Below are 18,020 nucleotides of genomic sequence, written 5' to 3'. Positions count from 1 at the left end.
ATTGAAAGCAAGGTCACCACTTACAAACAGCGATAATCGTCGTATCATTTTAGATCCATCAGGGTCCACTTGTTTCACATAAGTTTACGAATTACTGCTGGTTTGAGTTAACGCCAATACACTTGCTTTTATCCCCCCACATGACGTAAGTTCAGGCTTTGGATGACCACTCTAGAAATGCAATCCAGCCATTTCATCGGATCAAAATGTAGAATATTGTCTGAATTAATGTTAAGTCTTATTTAAAACACGCATTCAATAATTATCAGTTATGATAATTAAAACGTAAATCTTTAAGGATTTTATATTTTTTACGGAATGTTTGCAACAGAGAAAGAAAGCACCACATTAAATGGTACAATAAGTAATTTACAGCTACGGCATTGGTAGTGTAAACGTAACGCAATTAACCTAAATTAACTATCTAAAACGGATCCACTAAGTGCTATATACTCTTTTTGAAATCCAATTTAAACCGTTTTTAGTTCAGGCACGCATGATTCAGATTTAAATTTCGGTAATAATAATAATTATAAGTATCAGTTCAAATCTAACGTTAGTCGTTCGCGTGAGTTTCGTTTCAGTTATTTGTTAAAAATGATGCGCACGTATTACAGGCATGCGGATGTTGCAGAGGTTGAAAGATCGCATAATTTATAGGTCGTCATATTTTTGGGTGTCTTTTGCTTATATTTTCACCTATTGCCTAAGATGTCAAATGATTGTTCTCGGCGCCAATTTACAGCTAATGATTTGAACTTAATGCGTCGCAAAATAGCTTCAAGTATAATTAGTATGCTTCAGTAATAAGTGACGCTTTTTATTGATGCAAATATATTAAAATATTGACTTATTTGCAGGTGGTGATGTCTGTCTGACCTGTACAGATTCACCTGTGGCCCGAGAATGTCTTTACACTATGACATGTGCATCACACGAGGTAACTATTTAAAATTTCATATGAACTCCAGTGAAATATGCCTCATGCGAACAGGTCATACCCAATCATCATGTCGAATAGAAAACATCTGATACAGGACAATGTGCCACATTTTACATTAACTGTACATTGTTGTCATCCGTTTAAAAAAAATTAACGTTGATTATGATGACCTATGTGGTATTTCGGCATTTTTAATAACAAACAACCAAATATTTCTTTACAATCGACAATGGTCATACATAAGTTAATGTATCAATAGTCATTCAATATACTTGAAATTAAAATTAAAGAATAATATTAATAGTTTACCTAGCGGAAACAACTTACTGCCTTTTGCATATGTTTTAAAAATATGCTCTTTATATTGTATTTGCTTTGTGTTTTGAAACTAAAGAGTTGCTATGCTGACGCATTTGAGAATCCAAATGGTGACATCGTTTTCAATTTGGGCTGTCGGGATAGACAAGTAAGTTAAGCTTATATTTCACAAGCAATGTCATTGTAAATGTATTATAAACTTTTTGTTTTAATACAGTTGCGGGTTTAAATCGAACTTTCTGTCCTGATAATGCTTAGAATGATGTATCACTTCTTTATATTTTATCATAAGTAACGTTATGTAATGAACTTAATTATCTAATTGTATTTGTAATATCATATTTGTACTGTCACGCAGTGATCGCTATGTTATACAATGTTGAATAACATCGAGGATAATGTAATATAAGAAATTATGATGAAGTATTATATGATATATTTTTATGAATGCAGTGCACATTTTTTCACCCTGTACACATATCGCTTTTCATTAGCTTTGTGGCTCTTCCGGCAAACGCGAAGTGGTGAACCGATCCAACGGTAACACGCAGCTGTGCGCTCAGTGTTGCTTTGGAAACCTTTGCAACGCTGCCCTCTGTGGACAAACTGGTATTCCGATGACCTCATTGTATTTAATTATGACATTCTTTGATACCTGCGTAGCAATATTATGTAATCAATGCTTTTAATTCACTTAAATTTGATTAGTTAATGACTCAACAAAAACTGCTATTCGATATTTATTTAGTCTGATATTTATTCGATTTGAGAGTTTTGAATGACAACCAGATATGTGTAAATAATTATCAGACGTTGACAAATCAGTTTTCAATTAGTTTCTAATTATGTTCTGTTTGAAGTTGACAAATGTTTTTCAATAAGCTTTTTAAATAAACTTTTACAACAGGCGTGCTCACGGGCCTCAAAGCAGCATTGAATAATGTGTTTGTGTACTGTTTTATATATCTACATCTAAAATAACATAAAACTGCAATCGCAGCAATTTGCATCCCATGCTGATGTCAAACTGCCTTCTTTACCCCTCCCCCTCAGGACTGCCCTCTGTTGGTCCCGTGTGTTTCAAGTGTGATCAGGCCAACACACCAAGCTCGTGCAACACGATAGCGCTCTGTGGAAGGGGTGACGTATGTCTGATTTAACATGTTTTCGTTGTTACCGTTTCTGTTACAAACTATATTCTCTCATCAAGTGATGCAATTGTATAGAACATGACATGTTGCTGTTTGCATAATGGATTTATCTTGTTTCATCGCGCATTTAACACTTTTTTTTGCATTTTGAAGTTTTGAATATCAGCTGTATAATTAACTTGGTAGATCTATTTTAACACGTTGAATACTGAACCGTCTATGGCCTTCCAAGAAGAACAGATATACATGTTTGATATTTATAGTGAGTTATCTCAAGTAAATATAGTATTAACTGATTTATTTATATAGTAAGATTGAAATGTCCAACATGTTAGCCATTTTTTCATATTTGACAGGCTATCGTTGACTATATTAACATCGTAATACATTAAATTCATGCATAAACTACTAAATGAAATTATCTTTTATAAATGTCGAAATTAATTGTGCATATATGATTTGTATTGTAAACAGGTATGCCACGTTGAGAAAACCACTAGTTCGCTAACCCACGCTTCGCTATACAAGTCAGGATGTCTACACAAAACCGTAAGTGTGAAAATTAATATGTATGTTTGGCACTTATATACGGTTGTATATATGATGTTTATGTTCAGATGATTGCATGTAAATAAGTGTAATGTGTTATCTAAGCTGATTTTTATTGAACCAGATCATCCTCAGGTGCATACAACTTTTAATTCAATATTAAACTACGAACAAACTGTAAGAGAAAATTAGCTAACATATGTAATGACACAATCATGAAACAAGTGCAATTGGGATTCATATATCGCATTGCTCAAAACACGCTTTGTTACCAAAGCTGAATTTTATATTGAATGGGAAATGTGTAGCTATAGTGGTGAATAATTCAAATACAGATTTTATAAACAAGAAACTTGACAATAAAACGTGAGTTTTGGTTTTTGTTAAGTTTGTGCTACCGTATTTAAAATTTACATTATCAAGTAAACTTATTCGTTTTCGATTGCCCAAGATTTGTGATAGACACGCTCAAATCCTAAGTTTGATCGGAAGGAAGCGATATGACAACACAGTTAAGCCAGGTAAGAACCCAACATTATCAATACATAAAAAAACACATGTACAGGATTAAAGTACAATTTGAAACTAAGCGGTGCGTTCAAAACATTTTGTAAATGTTCAACACTGGGCAATTTTACATTTAACAGACGTCATATATCACAAAAAGAAACATGTATATATGTAAAAAGCACGCGAACGTTCTTAATCAACGCACAATTAAAACAAATTATAGATACACGATGATTTATATGTTCATATTTATGACTTAAGTGAATACTTATTGACAATTTCAATATATATGTTAATAATTAATACAGCATTTATTCATTTGGTTATAACCAAGTTTAAGTGAACCAAATTGTTTTAATTGTAACAAAGTTATTTATTTCTCTTTGTAAGGGTCAGTTGCGTTAAATAAATTAATGAAATAGCTGCATAAAGCTAAAATTCGATGAAAAATACAACAAATTGTTTTTGTTTGAAATATTTTTATAGGGAACGACTTGCAGATACAGTGTTGTGACTCTAACCTGTGTAATCATGGAAATGGCAGTAGCGCTTCCGGTAGCGCATCGACGACTGGAGCAGTGGCGCCAACACATAGCTCACTCTCAGCACGTGAGAATAAATGCAAAACTTACGTTTAATGTACGTATCGTGTTATAATAATGAGTAAAGATTCATACTCTACGTGATGTAAGGAAAAGCGCATTTTTACACAACGAAACGAACGTGTCGGTTCAATCCGGTTAAAGCTTTCAGCATCTTAGAAAATATTTTAATAACGTTGTTATGTTATGATCACAAATGCATGTAATTGTGTTTACAAATATTGTTTTCAATATATGTTTTATAGACTAGTGACGCTGTTATAAATGTACACGATCCAACATGGTGATATTTATTTATTAACATATTAAGGTGGTACGGTAAATACAATGCAACGCGCATATTTTTAATACATATACATTCGATCAATTATGATTCCAAACGTGATTCGTTTATGTTAAAGATGTTTTACATTTCAGAACAAAGCATTTGCTCCACTAATCCTTGTATCCATGGTAGCTGTTTCTCAGCATCAACTGACTACTTTTGTCAATGTGAACAAGATTGGCAGGGCAAAAATTGCGATCAACGTAAGTTGGTTGGTTAAGAGATTATTATTTCAGTATTAGCAGTCTCTTCGTCTTCAAAGCAAACACATACAGCATAATACATATTATATAATATTGGATCATTACCTGAGAATTCGAGGTAATTATTTAATGTTAAGCACTAGATCCATTGTCATGAATAAAGGACCGCATTGTAATAATATCATTAGACGTTTGAAAAACCTTGAATGTTATCCTTGCTTGCGCTATGCATAGAATATCTAACCTAGCCTACAAAGTGTAAGTTTATTTTACAATAATGAAAAAGATGAAGTCAAGAATGAAGACAACGATGCCATTTGTTATGATTATTTGCTCAAATGCACATATTCCGACACAATCAAAGTTAATTCACTGCTTTTGTCGTTTTACATGCATACTGTTTTACATTATGCAATGACTAATTTCGACATTATTGAGCTGGAGCATGTAAACAGTGTTTCCTATAACAGCTATTGCTGATGTATTTCAGACCAAGGCCCATGCACCGGAAGCCCGTGTATCCATGGCAGATGTTTTGAAAGCAGCACCGACTACGCTTGTCAATGTGAGAATGGTTGGCAAGGGAAGAACTGTGATCAAAGTAGGTTAAACATTCGCATATAAAAATCAACATCTATCGGAATTGAACATAAAACAAGTAAACAACGTCAACTCTGAAAACCCTTACGATAACTGCCTAAATATCATTTTGTGCGAGGTGGCTAATGTTGATTTTGTAAATCTATAGATAAATGAGGAATACATAGTTTGGTGACTTTTGTTATAATGTGATATCAAAAAGAGACCAATATGGCAGAGGAAAAGTATGGTATCATATATTATATTTATTATTTCACTTGTTTATGACAAACATGTTAAAACACTTCACCATGAGGGTATAATTAAACAAACCGAAAATATTAAGCAATTTACAGTGCAACACAATTTGCGAATACGGGACAGCAATGTAGATAATTGAAATAACGTATTGGATGGACGCACACTGTTAAATCTAAGACTACTTTGCATTTGAAAATAAACGAATTAATCAATATGCATTAGTGCAATGACCGCCTTGTTTATTACAATGATATCTGTAAAAGCATATGCAAATAATGGTAGTGATAATTAAGAGTTATCCACTCATTGATAGTGTATGTAGGTATAATATGCATTCAAGTAAGTAATCTTACTAACAAAGCAGATGCTACAGTAACATAACACATTCTTAAGGAACAGTGTAATTATATTTTAATATACTCGCCATTGTAGAGCAGTTCTTGTTTATGTAATTGATACCATAGCTACGATTACAGTTCGATTGCGATACAGTGAATGCTTTATAATCACATAATGTTTACAGTTGGTCTTCTGTTACTCAAGTAATGGATTTGAACATAAATTTATCTCCTGATATAGTTTCTGATCGCAATGTATGCAGATTACAATAATGCTACTCATGTTCATTTTTATAGACGGAACATGTCCGTACCTGTTGTTTTTGCTGTTGATAAGAATTTCACTAAGTTCTGTATGACTTATATTGTCCTTGAAGCTCGTCTTTAATCGATACTCCGGCCTGGTCTGGTAATTATCTATTGTTGATATTATTATTAATTGCTTAACACCTAACATGGTTTATCTCTCCAGTGTGTTTCGAGTTTATGTTCAAATGATTCAACGTTTTTGTTTGCTCTTACAATCGCATAGGCAATCATTTTGAAGTTATAACTAGATAAAACATTAAGAAGGTAAACTGAATTCAGTCAAACAGAATATATTTGCTCTGGGTTTCTATAATTTACAAGTTTTGCCCCTAAGAGTATCAGTTGAGTTAAGAACACAAACCACATCATATTAATGTCATTGACTTTCCTTCGTATTTGGAATGTCTCCATAATTTCATAAATATTTTTTCTTCTATAATATGGTGTTGTTTGCTTTATTCAATCAGTCTTTATACTGTATTTTAGCTGGGCAGGTAATATTCCACTTGTTTATGAAAAAAATGTTAAAGCATTTCACCATGAGGGTATAATTAAACAAACCGAAAATATTAAGCAATTTACAGTGCAGCACAATTTGCGAATACGGAACAGCAATGTAGATAATTGAAATAACGTAATGCTCAATTTTGTTTATACACGGGTGGTTTTACACTAGTTATATAACCGTGAAATTGCGTCTTTTTTGACGAAATGACGTCATTATTCCAGCGAATGTTTTCAGTTAAACTTTTTTACAATTTGAATAATTGGTGAAAAGAGCATAAACTAAAAAAAAAATTTGTTGTTGGTCATGTTATAAATATAATCTTAGATTCGTGGTCATTTTGTATTTAATTTATTAAACTCGTCATCTAAATATAGATACAAACTCGGCAATCCTCGTTTTTATCTTTATTTAGATGACATGTTTAATACAGTCAATACAAAACGACCACTCATGCATTATCCTATATTTATTAACACTCAGCAAACTTCAGTCTACATGGACAGTTGGGATCAAAAGAAAACAATGAATAAACACACATAATAATATTACCACAACCGATTAAATTCTAAAGAATAGGGTGGTGGATCGACTTTTCAAACCATAAAATGATGCATTCAATATAGAAATAAATGACGGAAAGCAACGTACAATATGGTGTGCACCACTGTTGCAAACATAACGAAAATAAAAGCTCGAAAATGATTGAACTTTATTATCACAATGGATTACTGTATATTTAAAGGTTAGATTGTATTATAATTCATTAAACATGCACGTGATTGTTTTAAGTTAACTGTTACGTTGGTAATTGTTGAACAAATATTTATGGTACTTTTTATAACAATGACGTTTCCTTGTTCTCTCAAATACTTGTTCACATATGTTAATTGTGTGTGCTAGTTGCGTGTTTCCTTATCAAAACCGTTGAAATAATCCGTGGTTAATCAGCGATTTTCAACATGTGGACCTCTCGATCAATATTTGTGTTTGCTCTAAAACGAATTTCCTACAAACATTTATAGTAACTTCCGAAATCAATGAACAGGGCGGAGAAGCATGATAATCTCAAATGTTCGCGGGACTAAAATTGTGTTCTTGGTAAGCGATAAAGTAATACTTTAAAATATAGGGTCATCGTCTGAAATGTTATTGTGCAAAGTGGCATAACACATATGTTTATATTTCGTCAGTACTCCGCGTTTATTAGTATTGTTCACGCCATCGGCCTAAACAGAACACGTATATATTTGTAATATGCAACCTCTTAGGAGGACATTGATATTTAAGGTATGTCCGATTTTATAGATCTGTAACGATCGGTGTCTGCTCATGATTTTGCATGCTCTATGCACTACTAGATTCATAGTTGGTATGCAATCAATAAGGATTTGTATATTAACAGATATCAACTACTGCACAAGCAATCCTTGTCTGCATGGTACCTGTTCGAATGGCGCTTCCAGCTATGTGTGTCAGTGCTCTGTCGGTTGGCAAGGAACGAATTGTGATCAAGGTAAGTAATACGTTTATAGACTTAAACGAATACCAATATACATATTTTCAAAGCAATGGTATTTTTATTGACACATGGTTTTCATTCATAATCGTATGAGCGCAATTCCTTAGCAAAGGTATATAATCATATGTGTGTCCTTTTTGCAAATCTTACTTTTAACGCTCAATATGTTTCAATTTATTTTGATTCATGAAGCCACGTTTCTATCGTCCTGCTAATGCGTGATTTAAGTTTTTTAAGTGTACATAAAAATTATTTCCGCGCAGATGAAACTGCATTCATTAATGACGTGGGTGAAACGTAATAATGACATGACTTGCTAAATTGTGAAGTCATTTTTGGATAGTTTTGAATTGTATCGCCATGTTAATCTTTGGATGGACGCACACTGTTAAATCTAAGACTACTTTGCATTTGAAAAGAAATGAATTTATCAATAAGCATCAGTGCAATAACCATCTTGTTTATTACAATGATACTGTAAAAGTATATGCAAATAATGGTTGTGATAATTAAGAGTTATCGACTCGTTGATATTATATGTAGGTATAATATGCATTTAAGTAAGTAATCTTACTAACAAATCAGATGCTGCAGTAACATAACACATTTTTAAGGAACAGTGTAATTATTTTTTAATATACTCGCCGTTGTAGAGCAGTTCTTGTTTATGTAATCGATACCATAGTTACGATTGCAGTTCGATTGCGATACAGTGAATGCTTTATAATCACATAATGTTAACAGTAGGTCTTCTGTTATTCAAGTAATGGATTTGAACATAAATTTATCTCCTGATATAGTTTCTGATCGCAATGTATACAGATTACAATAATGCTACTCATGTTCATTTTTATAGACGAAACATTTTCGTACCAGTTGTTTTGCTGTTGATAAGAATTTCACTAAGTTCTGTATGACTTATATTGTCCTTGAAGCTCGTCTTTAATCCATACTTCGGCCTGGTCTCGTAATTATCTATTGTTGATATTATTATTAATTGCTTAACACCTCACATGGTTTATCTCTCCAGCGTGTTTCGAGTTTATGTTCAAATGATTTAACGTTTTTTTTTGCTCTTACAATCGCATAGGCAATCATTTTGAAGTTATAACTAGATAAAACATTAAGAAGGTAAACGAAATTCAGTCAAACACAATATATTTGCTCTGGGTTTCTATAATTTACAATTATTGCCCCTAAAAAAATCAGTTGATTTAAGAAAACAAACCAATTTATATTAATGTCATTGACTTCCCTTCGTATTTGGAATGTCTCCATAATTTCATAAATAATTTTCTTCTATAGTATGGTATTGCTTGCTTTAATTCAATCAGTCTTTATATTTTATTTTAGCTGGGCAGGTAATAATCCACTTGTTTATGAAAAAAAAGTTAAAACATTTCACCATGAGGGTATAATTAAGCAAACTGAAAATATTAAGCAATTTACAGTGCAGCACAATTTGGGAATACGGGACAGCAATGTAGATAATTGAAATAACGTAATGCTCAATTGTGTTTATTACACTGGTGATATTAAACTAGTTATATAACTGTGAAATGGCGTCATTTTTTGACGAAATGACGTCATTTTTCAAGCGAATTTCTTCAGTTAAACTCTTTACCAATTTGAATAAACGGTGAAAAGAGCATAAAATAAAAAATAAAATTTGTTGTTGGTCATGTTATAAATATGATCTTAGATTCGTGGACATTTTGTATTTAATTTATTAAACTCGTCATCTAAGTATAGATACAAACTCGGCAATCCTCGTTTTTATCTTTATTTAGATGACATGTTTTATAAATTCAATACAAAACGACCACTCATGCAATATCCTAAATTTATTAACACACTCAGCAAACTTCAGTCTACATGGACAGTTGGGATCAAAAGTAAACAATGAACAAACACACATAATGATGTTACCACAACCGATTAAATTCTATAGAAGAGGGTGGTGGATCGACTTTTCAAACCATAAAATGATGCATTCAATATAGAAATAAATGACGGCAGGCAACGTACAATATGGTGTGCACCACTGTTGCAAACATAACGAAAATAAAAGCTCGAAAATGATTGAACTTTATTATCACAATGGATTACGGTATATTTAAAGGTTAGATTTTATTATAATTCATTAAACATGCACGTGATTGTTTTAAGTTAACTGTTACGTTGGTAATTGTTGAACAAATATTTATGGTACTTTTTTATAACAATGACGTTTCCTTGTTCTCTCAAATACTTGTTCACATATGTTAATTGTGTGTGCTAGTTGCGTGTTTCCTTATCAAAACCGTTGAAATAATCCGTGGTTAATCAGCGATTTTCAACATGTGGACCTCTCGATCAATATTTGTGTTCGCTCTAAAACGAATTTCCTACAAACATTTAAAGTAACTTCCAAAATCAATGAACAGGGCGGAGAAGCATGATAATCTCAAATGTTCGCGGGACTTAAATTGTGTTCTTGGTAAGCGATAAAGTAATACTTTAAAATATAGGGTCATCGTCTGCAATGCTATTGTGCAAAGTGGCATAACAAATATGTTTATATTTCGTCAGTACTCCGCGTTTATAAGTATTGTTCACGCCATCGGCCTAAACAGAACACGTATATATTTGTAATATGCAACCTCTTAGGAGGACCTTGATATTTAAGGTATATCTGATTTTATAGATCTATAATGATCGGTATCTGCTCATGATTTTGCATGCTCTATGCACTACTAGATTCATAATTGGCATTCAATCAATAAAGATGTGTATATTAACAGTAATCAACTACTGCACAAGAAATCCTTGTCTGCATGGTACCTGTTCGAATGGCGCTTCCAGCTATGTGTGTCAGTGCTTTGTCGGTTGGCAAGGAACGAATTGTGATCAAGGTTAGGAATACGTTTATAGACTTAAACGAATACCAATATACATATTTTCAAAGCAATGGTATTTTTATTGACACATGGTATTCATTCATAATCGTATGACCGCAATTCCTTAGCAAAGGTATATAATCATATGTGTGTCCTTTTTGCAAATCTTACTTTTAACGCTCAATATGTTTCAATTTATTTTGATTCATGAAGCCACGTTTCTATCGTCCTGCTAAACAGTGATTTAAGTTTTTAAGTGTACATAAAAATTATTTCCGCGCAGATAAAACTGCATTCATTAATGAAGTGGCTCATACGTAATAATGACATGACTTGCTAAATTGTGAAGTTATTTTTGGATAGTTTTGAATTGTATCGCCATGTTAATCTTTGGATGGACGCACACTGTTGAATCTGAGACTACTTTGCATTTGAAAAGAAACGAATTAATCAATATGCATCAGTGCAATGACCGCCTTGATTATTACAATGGTATCTGTAAAAGCATATGCAAATAATGGTTGTGATAATTAAGAGTTATCCACTCATTGATAGTGAATGTAGGTATAATATGCATTCAAGTAAGTAATCTTACTAACAAAGCAGATGCTGCAGTAACATAACACATTCTTAAGGAACAGTGTAATTATTTTTTAATATACTCGCCATTGTAGAGCAGTTCTTGTTTATGTAATTGATACCATAGCTACGATTACAGTTCGATTGCGATACAGTGAATGCTTTATAATAACATAATGTTTACAGTTGGTCTTCTGTTACTCAAGTTATGGATTTGAACATAAATTTATCTCCTGATATAGTTTCTGATCGCAATGTATGCAGATTACAATAATGCTACTCATGTTCATTTTTATAGACGAAACATGTTCGTACCTGTTGTTTTTGCTGTTGATAAGAATTTCACTAAGTTCTGTATGACTTATATTGTCATTGAAGCTCGTCTTTAATTGATACTCCGGCCTGGTCTGGTAATTATCTATTGTTGATATTATTATTAATTGCTAAACACCTCACATGGTTTATCTCTCCAGTGTGTTTCGAGTTTATGTTCAAATGATTCAACGTTTTTTTTTGTTCTTACAATCGCATAGGCAATCATTTTGAAGTTATAACTAGATAAAACATTAAGAAGGTAAACTGAATTCAGTCAAACAGAATATATTTGCTCTGGGTTTCTATAATTTACAAGTTTTGCCCCCAAGAATATCAGTTGAGTTAAGAACACAAACCACATCATATTAATGTCATTGACTTTCCTTCGTATTTGGAATGTCTCCATAATTTCATAAATATTTTTTCTTCTATAATATGGTGTTGTTTGCTTTATTCAATCAGTCTTTATATTGTATTTTAGCTGGGCAGGTAATATTCCACTTGTTTATGAAAAAAATGTTAAAACATTTCACCATGAGGGTATAATTAAATAAACCCAAAATATTAAGCAATTTACAGTGCAGCACAATTTGCGAATACGGGACAGCAATGTAGATAATTGAAATAAAGTAATGCTCAATTTTGATTATACACGGCAGGTATTACACTAGTTATATAACTGTGAAATTGCGTCTTTTTTTGACGAAATGACGTCATTATTCCAGCAAATTTCTTCAGTTAAACTCTTTTACAATTTGAATAAACGGTGAAAAGAGCATAAAATTAAAAATACAATTTGTTGTTGGTCATGTTATAAATATAATCTTAGATTCGTGGTAATTTTGTATTTAATTAATTAAACTCGTCATCTAAATATAGATACAAACTCGGCAATCCTCGTTTTTATCTTTATTTAGATGACATGTTTAATAAAGTCAATGCAAAACGCCCACTCATTCATTATCCTATATTTATTAACACTCAGCAAACTTCAGTCTACATGGACAGTTGGGATCAAAAGTAAACAATGAATAAACACACATAATAATGTTATCACAACCAATTTAATTCTAAAGAATAGGGTGGTGGATCGACTTTTTAAACAATAAAATGATGCATTCAATATAGAAATAAATGACGGAAGGCAACGTACAATATGGTGTGCACCACTGTTGCAAACATAACGAAAATATAAGTCATACAGAACTTAGTGAAATTCTTATCAACAGCAAAAACAACAGAAACGAAAAAGTTTCGTCTAAAAAAATGAACATGAGTAGCATTATTGTAATCTGTATACATTGCGATCAGAAACTATATCAGGAGATAAATTTATGTTCAAATCCATTACTTGAGTAACAGAAGACCAACTGTAAACATTATGTGATTATGAAGCATTCACTGTATCGCAATCGAACTGCAATCGTAACTATGGTATCAATTACTTAAAAAAGAACTGCTCTACAACGGCGAGTATGTTAAAAAATAACTACAATGTTCCTTAAGAATGTGTTATGATACTGCAGCAGCTGCTTTGTTAGTAAGATTACTTACTTAAATGCATATTATACCTACATATAATATCAACGAGTCGATAACTCTTAATTATCACAACCATTATTTGCATATGCTTTTACAGATACCATTGTAATAAACAAGGCGGTCATTGCACTGATGCATATTGATTACGATGTCCTTGAAACTCGTCTTTAATCCATACTCCGGCCTGGTCTGGTAATTATCTATTATTGATATTATTATTAATTGCTTAACACCTCACATGGTTTATCTCTCCAGTGTGTTTCGAGTTTATGTTCAAATGATTCAACGTTTTTTTTGCTCTAACAATCGCATAAGCAATCATTTTGAAATAATAACTAGCTAAAACATAATGAAGGTAAACTGAATTTATTCAAACAGAATATATTTGCTCTGGGTTTCTATAATTTACAATTATTGCCCCTAAGAATATCAGTTGATTTAAGAACACAAACCAATTCATATTAATGTCATTGACTTTCCTTCGTATTTGGAATGTCTCCATAATTTCATAAATATTTTTTCTTCTATAATATGGTGTTGTTTGCTTTATTCAATCAGTCTTTATATTGTATTTTAGCTGGGCAGGTAATATTCCACTTGTTTATGAAAAAAAATGTTAAAACATTTCACCATGAGGGTATAATTAAACAAACCGAAAATATTAAGCAATTTACAGTGCAGCACAATTTGCGAATACGGGACAGCAATGTAGATAATTGAAATAACGTAATGCTAAATTTTGTTTATTACACGGATGTTATTAAACTAGTTATATAACTGTGAAATGGCGTCATTTTTTGACGAAATGACGTCATTAATCCAGCGAATTTCTTCAGTTAAACTCTTTTACAATTTGAATAAGCGGTGAAAAGAACATAAAATAAAAAAAATCAAATTTGTTGTTGGTCATGTTATTAATATAATATTAGATTCGTGGTCAATTTGTATTTAATTTATTAAACTCGTCATCTAAATATAGATAAAACTCGGTAATCCTCGTTTTTATCTTTATTTAGATGACATGTTTAATATATTCAATACAAAACGACCACTCATGCATTATCCTATATTTATTAACACACACAACAAACTTCAGTCTACATGAACAGTTGGGATCAAATGTAAACAATGAACAAACACACATAATAATGTTACCACAACCAATTTAATACTAAAGAATAGGGTGGTGGATCGACTTTTTAAACCATAAAATGATGCATTCAATATATAGAAATACATTACAACAGGCAACGTACAATATGGTAAGCACCACTGTTGCAAACATAACGAAAATAAAAGCTCGAAAATGATTGAACTTTATTATCACACACAATGGATTACTGTATATTTAAAGGTTAGATTTTATTATAATTCATTAAACATGCACGTGATTGTTTTTAGTTAACTGTTACGTTGGTAATTGTTGAACAAATATTTATGGTACTTTTTATAACAATGACGTTTCCTTGTTCTCTCAAATACTTTTTCACATATGTTAATTGTGTGTGCTAGTTGCGTGTGTCCTTCTCAAAACCGTTGAAATAATCCGTAGTTAATCAGCGATTTTCAACATGTGGACCTCTCCATCAATAGTTGTGTTTCCTCTAAAACGAATTTCCTACAAACATTTAACGTAACTTCCAAAATCATTGAACAGGGCGGAGAAGCATGAAAATCTCAAATGTTCGCGGGACTAAAATTGTGTTCTTGGTAAGCGATAAAGTAATATTTTAAAATATAGGGTCATCGTCTTCAATGTTATTGTGCAAAGTGGCATAACAAATATGTTTATATTTCGTCAGTACTACGCGTGTATTAGTATTGTTCACGCCATCGGCCTAAACAAAACACGTATATATTTGTAATATGCAATCTCTTAGGAGGACATTAATATTTAAGGTATGTCCGATTGTATAGATCTGAAACGATCGGTATCTGCTCATGATTTTGCATGCTCTATGCACTACTTGATTCATAGTTGGCATGCAATCAATAAGGATTTGTATATTAACAGTAATCAACTACTGCACAAGAAATCCTTGTCTGCATGGTACATGTTCGAATGGCGCTTCCAGCTATGTGTGTCACTGCTATGTCCGTTGGCAAGGAACGAATTGTGATCAAGGTAAGTAATACGTTTATAGACTTAAACGAATACCAATATACATATTTTCAAAGCAATGGTATTTTTAATGACACATGGTATTCATTCATAATCGTATGAGCGCAATTCCTTAGCAAAGGTATATAATCATATGTGTGTCCTTTTTGCAAATCTTACTTTTAACGCTCAATATGTTTCAATTTATTTTGATTCATGAAGCCACGTTTCTATCGTCCTGCTAAACCGTGATTTAAGTTTTTTAAGTGTACATAAAAATTATTTCCGCGTAGATGTAATTGCATTCATTAATGAAGTAGCTCATACGTAATAAGGACATGACTTGCTAAATTGTGAAGTTATTTTTGAATAGTTTTGAATTTTATCGCCATGTTAATCTTTGGATGGACGCACACTGTTAAATCTAAGACTACTTTGCATTTGAAAAGAAATGAAATAATCAATATGCATCAGTGCAATGACCGCCTTGTTTATTACAATGGTATCTGTAAAAGCATATGCAAATAATGGTTGTGATAATTAAGAGTTATCCAATCATTGATAGTGTAAGTAGGTATAATATGCATTTAAGTAAGTAATCTTCCTAACAAAGCAGATGCTGCAGTAACATAACACATTCTTAAGAAACATTGTAGTTATTTTTTAATATACTTGCCGTTGTAGAGCAGTTCTTGTTTATGTAATTGATACCATAGTTACGATTGCAGTTCGATTGCGATACAGTGAATGCTTTATAATCACGTAATGTTTACAGTTGGTCTTCTGTTACTCAAGTAATGGATTCGAACATAAATTTATCTCCTGATATAGTTTCTGATCGCAATGTATACAGATTACAATAATGCTACTAATGTTCATTTTTATAGACGAAACATTTTCGTACCTGTTATTTTTGCTGTTGATAAGAATTTCACTAAGTTCTGTATGACTTATATTGTCCTTGAAGCTCGTCTTTAATCCATACTCCGGCCTGGTCTGGTAATTATCTATTATTGATATTATTATTAGTTGCTTAACACCTCACATGGTTTATCTCTCCAGTGTGTTTCGAGTTTATGTTCAAATGATTCAACGATTTTTTGCTCTAACAATCGCATAAGCAATCATGTTGAAGTTATAACTAGATAAAACATTAAGAAGGTAAACTGAATTCAGTCAAACAGAATATATTTGCTCTGGGTTTCTATAGTTTACAATTATTGCCCCTAAGAATATCAGTTGATTTAAGAACACAAACCACATCATATTAATGTCATTGACTTCCCTTCATATTTGGAATGTCTCCATAATTTCATAAATATTTTTTCTTCTATAGCATGGTATTGCTTGCTTTAATTCAATAAGTCTTTATATTGTATTTTAGCTGGGCAGGTAATATTCCACTTGTTTATGAAAAAAATGTTAAAACATTTCACCATGAGGGTATAATTAAACAAACCGAAAATATTAAGCAATTTACAGTGCAGCACCATTTGCGAATACGGGACAGCAATGTAGATAATTGAAATAACGTAATGCTCAATTTTGTTTATACACGGGTGTTATTACACTAGTTATATAACTGTGAAATTGCGTCATTTTTTGACGAAATCACGTCATTATTCCAGCGAATTTCTTCAGTTAAACTCTTTTACAATTTGAATAAACGGTGAAAAGAGCATAACATAAAAAATAATTTGTTGTTGGTCATGTTATAAATATAATCTTAGATTCGTGGACATTTTGTATTTAATTTATTAAACTCGTCATCTTAATATAGATACAAACTCGGCAATCCTCGTTTTTATCTTGATTTAGATGACATGTTTAAAAAAGTCAATACAAAACGACCACTCATGCAATATCTTATATTTATTAACACACTCAGCAAACTTCAGTCTACATGGACAGTTGGGATCAAAAGTAAACAATGAATAAACACACATAATAATGTTATCACAACCGATTAAATTCTAAAGAATAGGGTGGTGGATTGACTTTTTAAACCATAAAATGATGCATTCAATATAGAAATAAATGACGGCAGGCAGCGTACAACATGGTGTGCACCACTGCTGCAAACATAACGAAAACAAAAGCTCGAACATGATTGAACTTTATTATCACAATGGATTACTGTATATTTAAAGGTTAGATTTTATTATAATTCATTAAACATGCACGTGATTGTTTTAAGTTAACTGTTACGTTGGTAATTGTTGAACAAATATTTATGGTACTGTGATACTATAAGACTGTGTCACTGCTATGTCCGTTGGCAAGGAACGAATTGTGATCAAGGTAAGTAATACGTTTATAGACTTAAACGAATACCAATATACATATTTTCAAAGCAATGGTATTTTTAATGACACATGGTATTCATTCATAATCGTATGAGCGCAATTCCTTAGCAAAGGTATATAATCATATGTGTGTCCTTTTTGCAAATCTTACTTTTAACGCTCAATATGTTTCAATTTATTTTG

General features: G+C 31.9%; 1 protein-coding gene across 30 annotated transcripts in view; it reads left to right on the top strand.

Moving 5' to 3' along the window:
* The window catches only part of LOC127837710 (fibropellin-1-like), a 44,223-nt gene that overhangs the window by 18,724 nt on the left and 7,479 nt on the right, over positions 1 to 18,020 (top strand). For 8 of the 30 annotated variants that reach the window (XM_052364997.1, XM_052364988.1, XM_052364987.1 and 5 more), the window contains 12 exons: positions 861 to 940; positions 1,338 to 1,409; positions 1,756 to 1,870; positions 2,315 to 2,406; positions 2,887 to 2,961; positions 3,413 to 3,482; positions 3,958 to 4,080; positions 4,491 to 4,601; positions 5,092 to 5,202; positions 7,999 to 8,109; positions 10,899 to 11,009; positions 15,445 to 15,555. In XM_052364997.1, coding sequence (XP_052220957.1) covers positions 861 to 940; positions 1,338 to 1,409; positions 1,756 to 1,870; positions 2,315 to 2,406; positions 2,887 to 2,961; positions 3,413 to 3,482; positions 3,958 to 4,080; positions 4,491 to 4,601; positions 5,092 to 5,202; positions 7,999 to 8,109; positions 10,899 to 11,009; positions 15,445 to 15,555 — 1,182 coding nt within the window. Of the gene's footprint in view, positions 1 to 860; positions 941 to 1,337; positions 1,410 to 1,755; positions 1,871 to 2,314; positions 2,407 to 2,886; positions 2,962 to 3,412; positions 3,483 to 3,957; positions 4,081 to 4,490; positions 4,602 to 5,091; positions 5,203 to 7,998; positions 8,110 to 10,625; positions 10,662 to 10,898; positions 11,998 to 15,444; positions 15,556 to 18,020 lie in introns of those variants that run through there. The other 22 variants (XM_052365006.1, XM_052365000.1, XM_052364996.1 and 19 more) reach the window with 12 other exon arrangements.

The sequence above is a fragment of the Dreissena polymorpha genome, chromosome 7, assembly GCF_020536995.1.
Source record: "Dreissena polymorpha isolate Duluth1 chromosome 7, UMN_Dpol_1.0, whole genome shotgun sequence".
Lineage (NCBI taxonomy): Eukaryota > Metazoa > Mollusca > Bivalvia > Myida > Dreissenidae > Dreissena > Dreissena polymorpha.
Note: the sequence above shows the minus strand (reverse complement) of the source record. Positions and strands in the feature narration are given on the sequence as shown.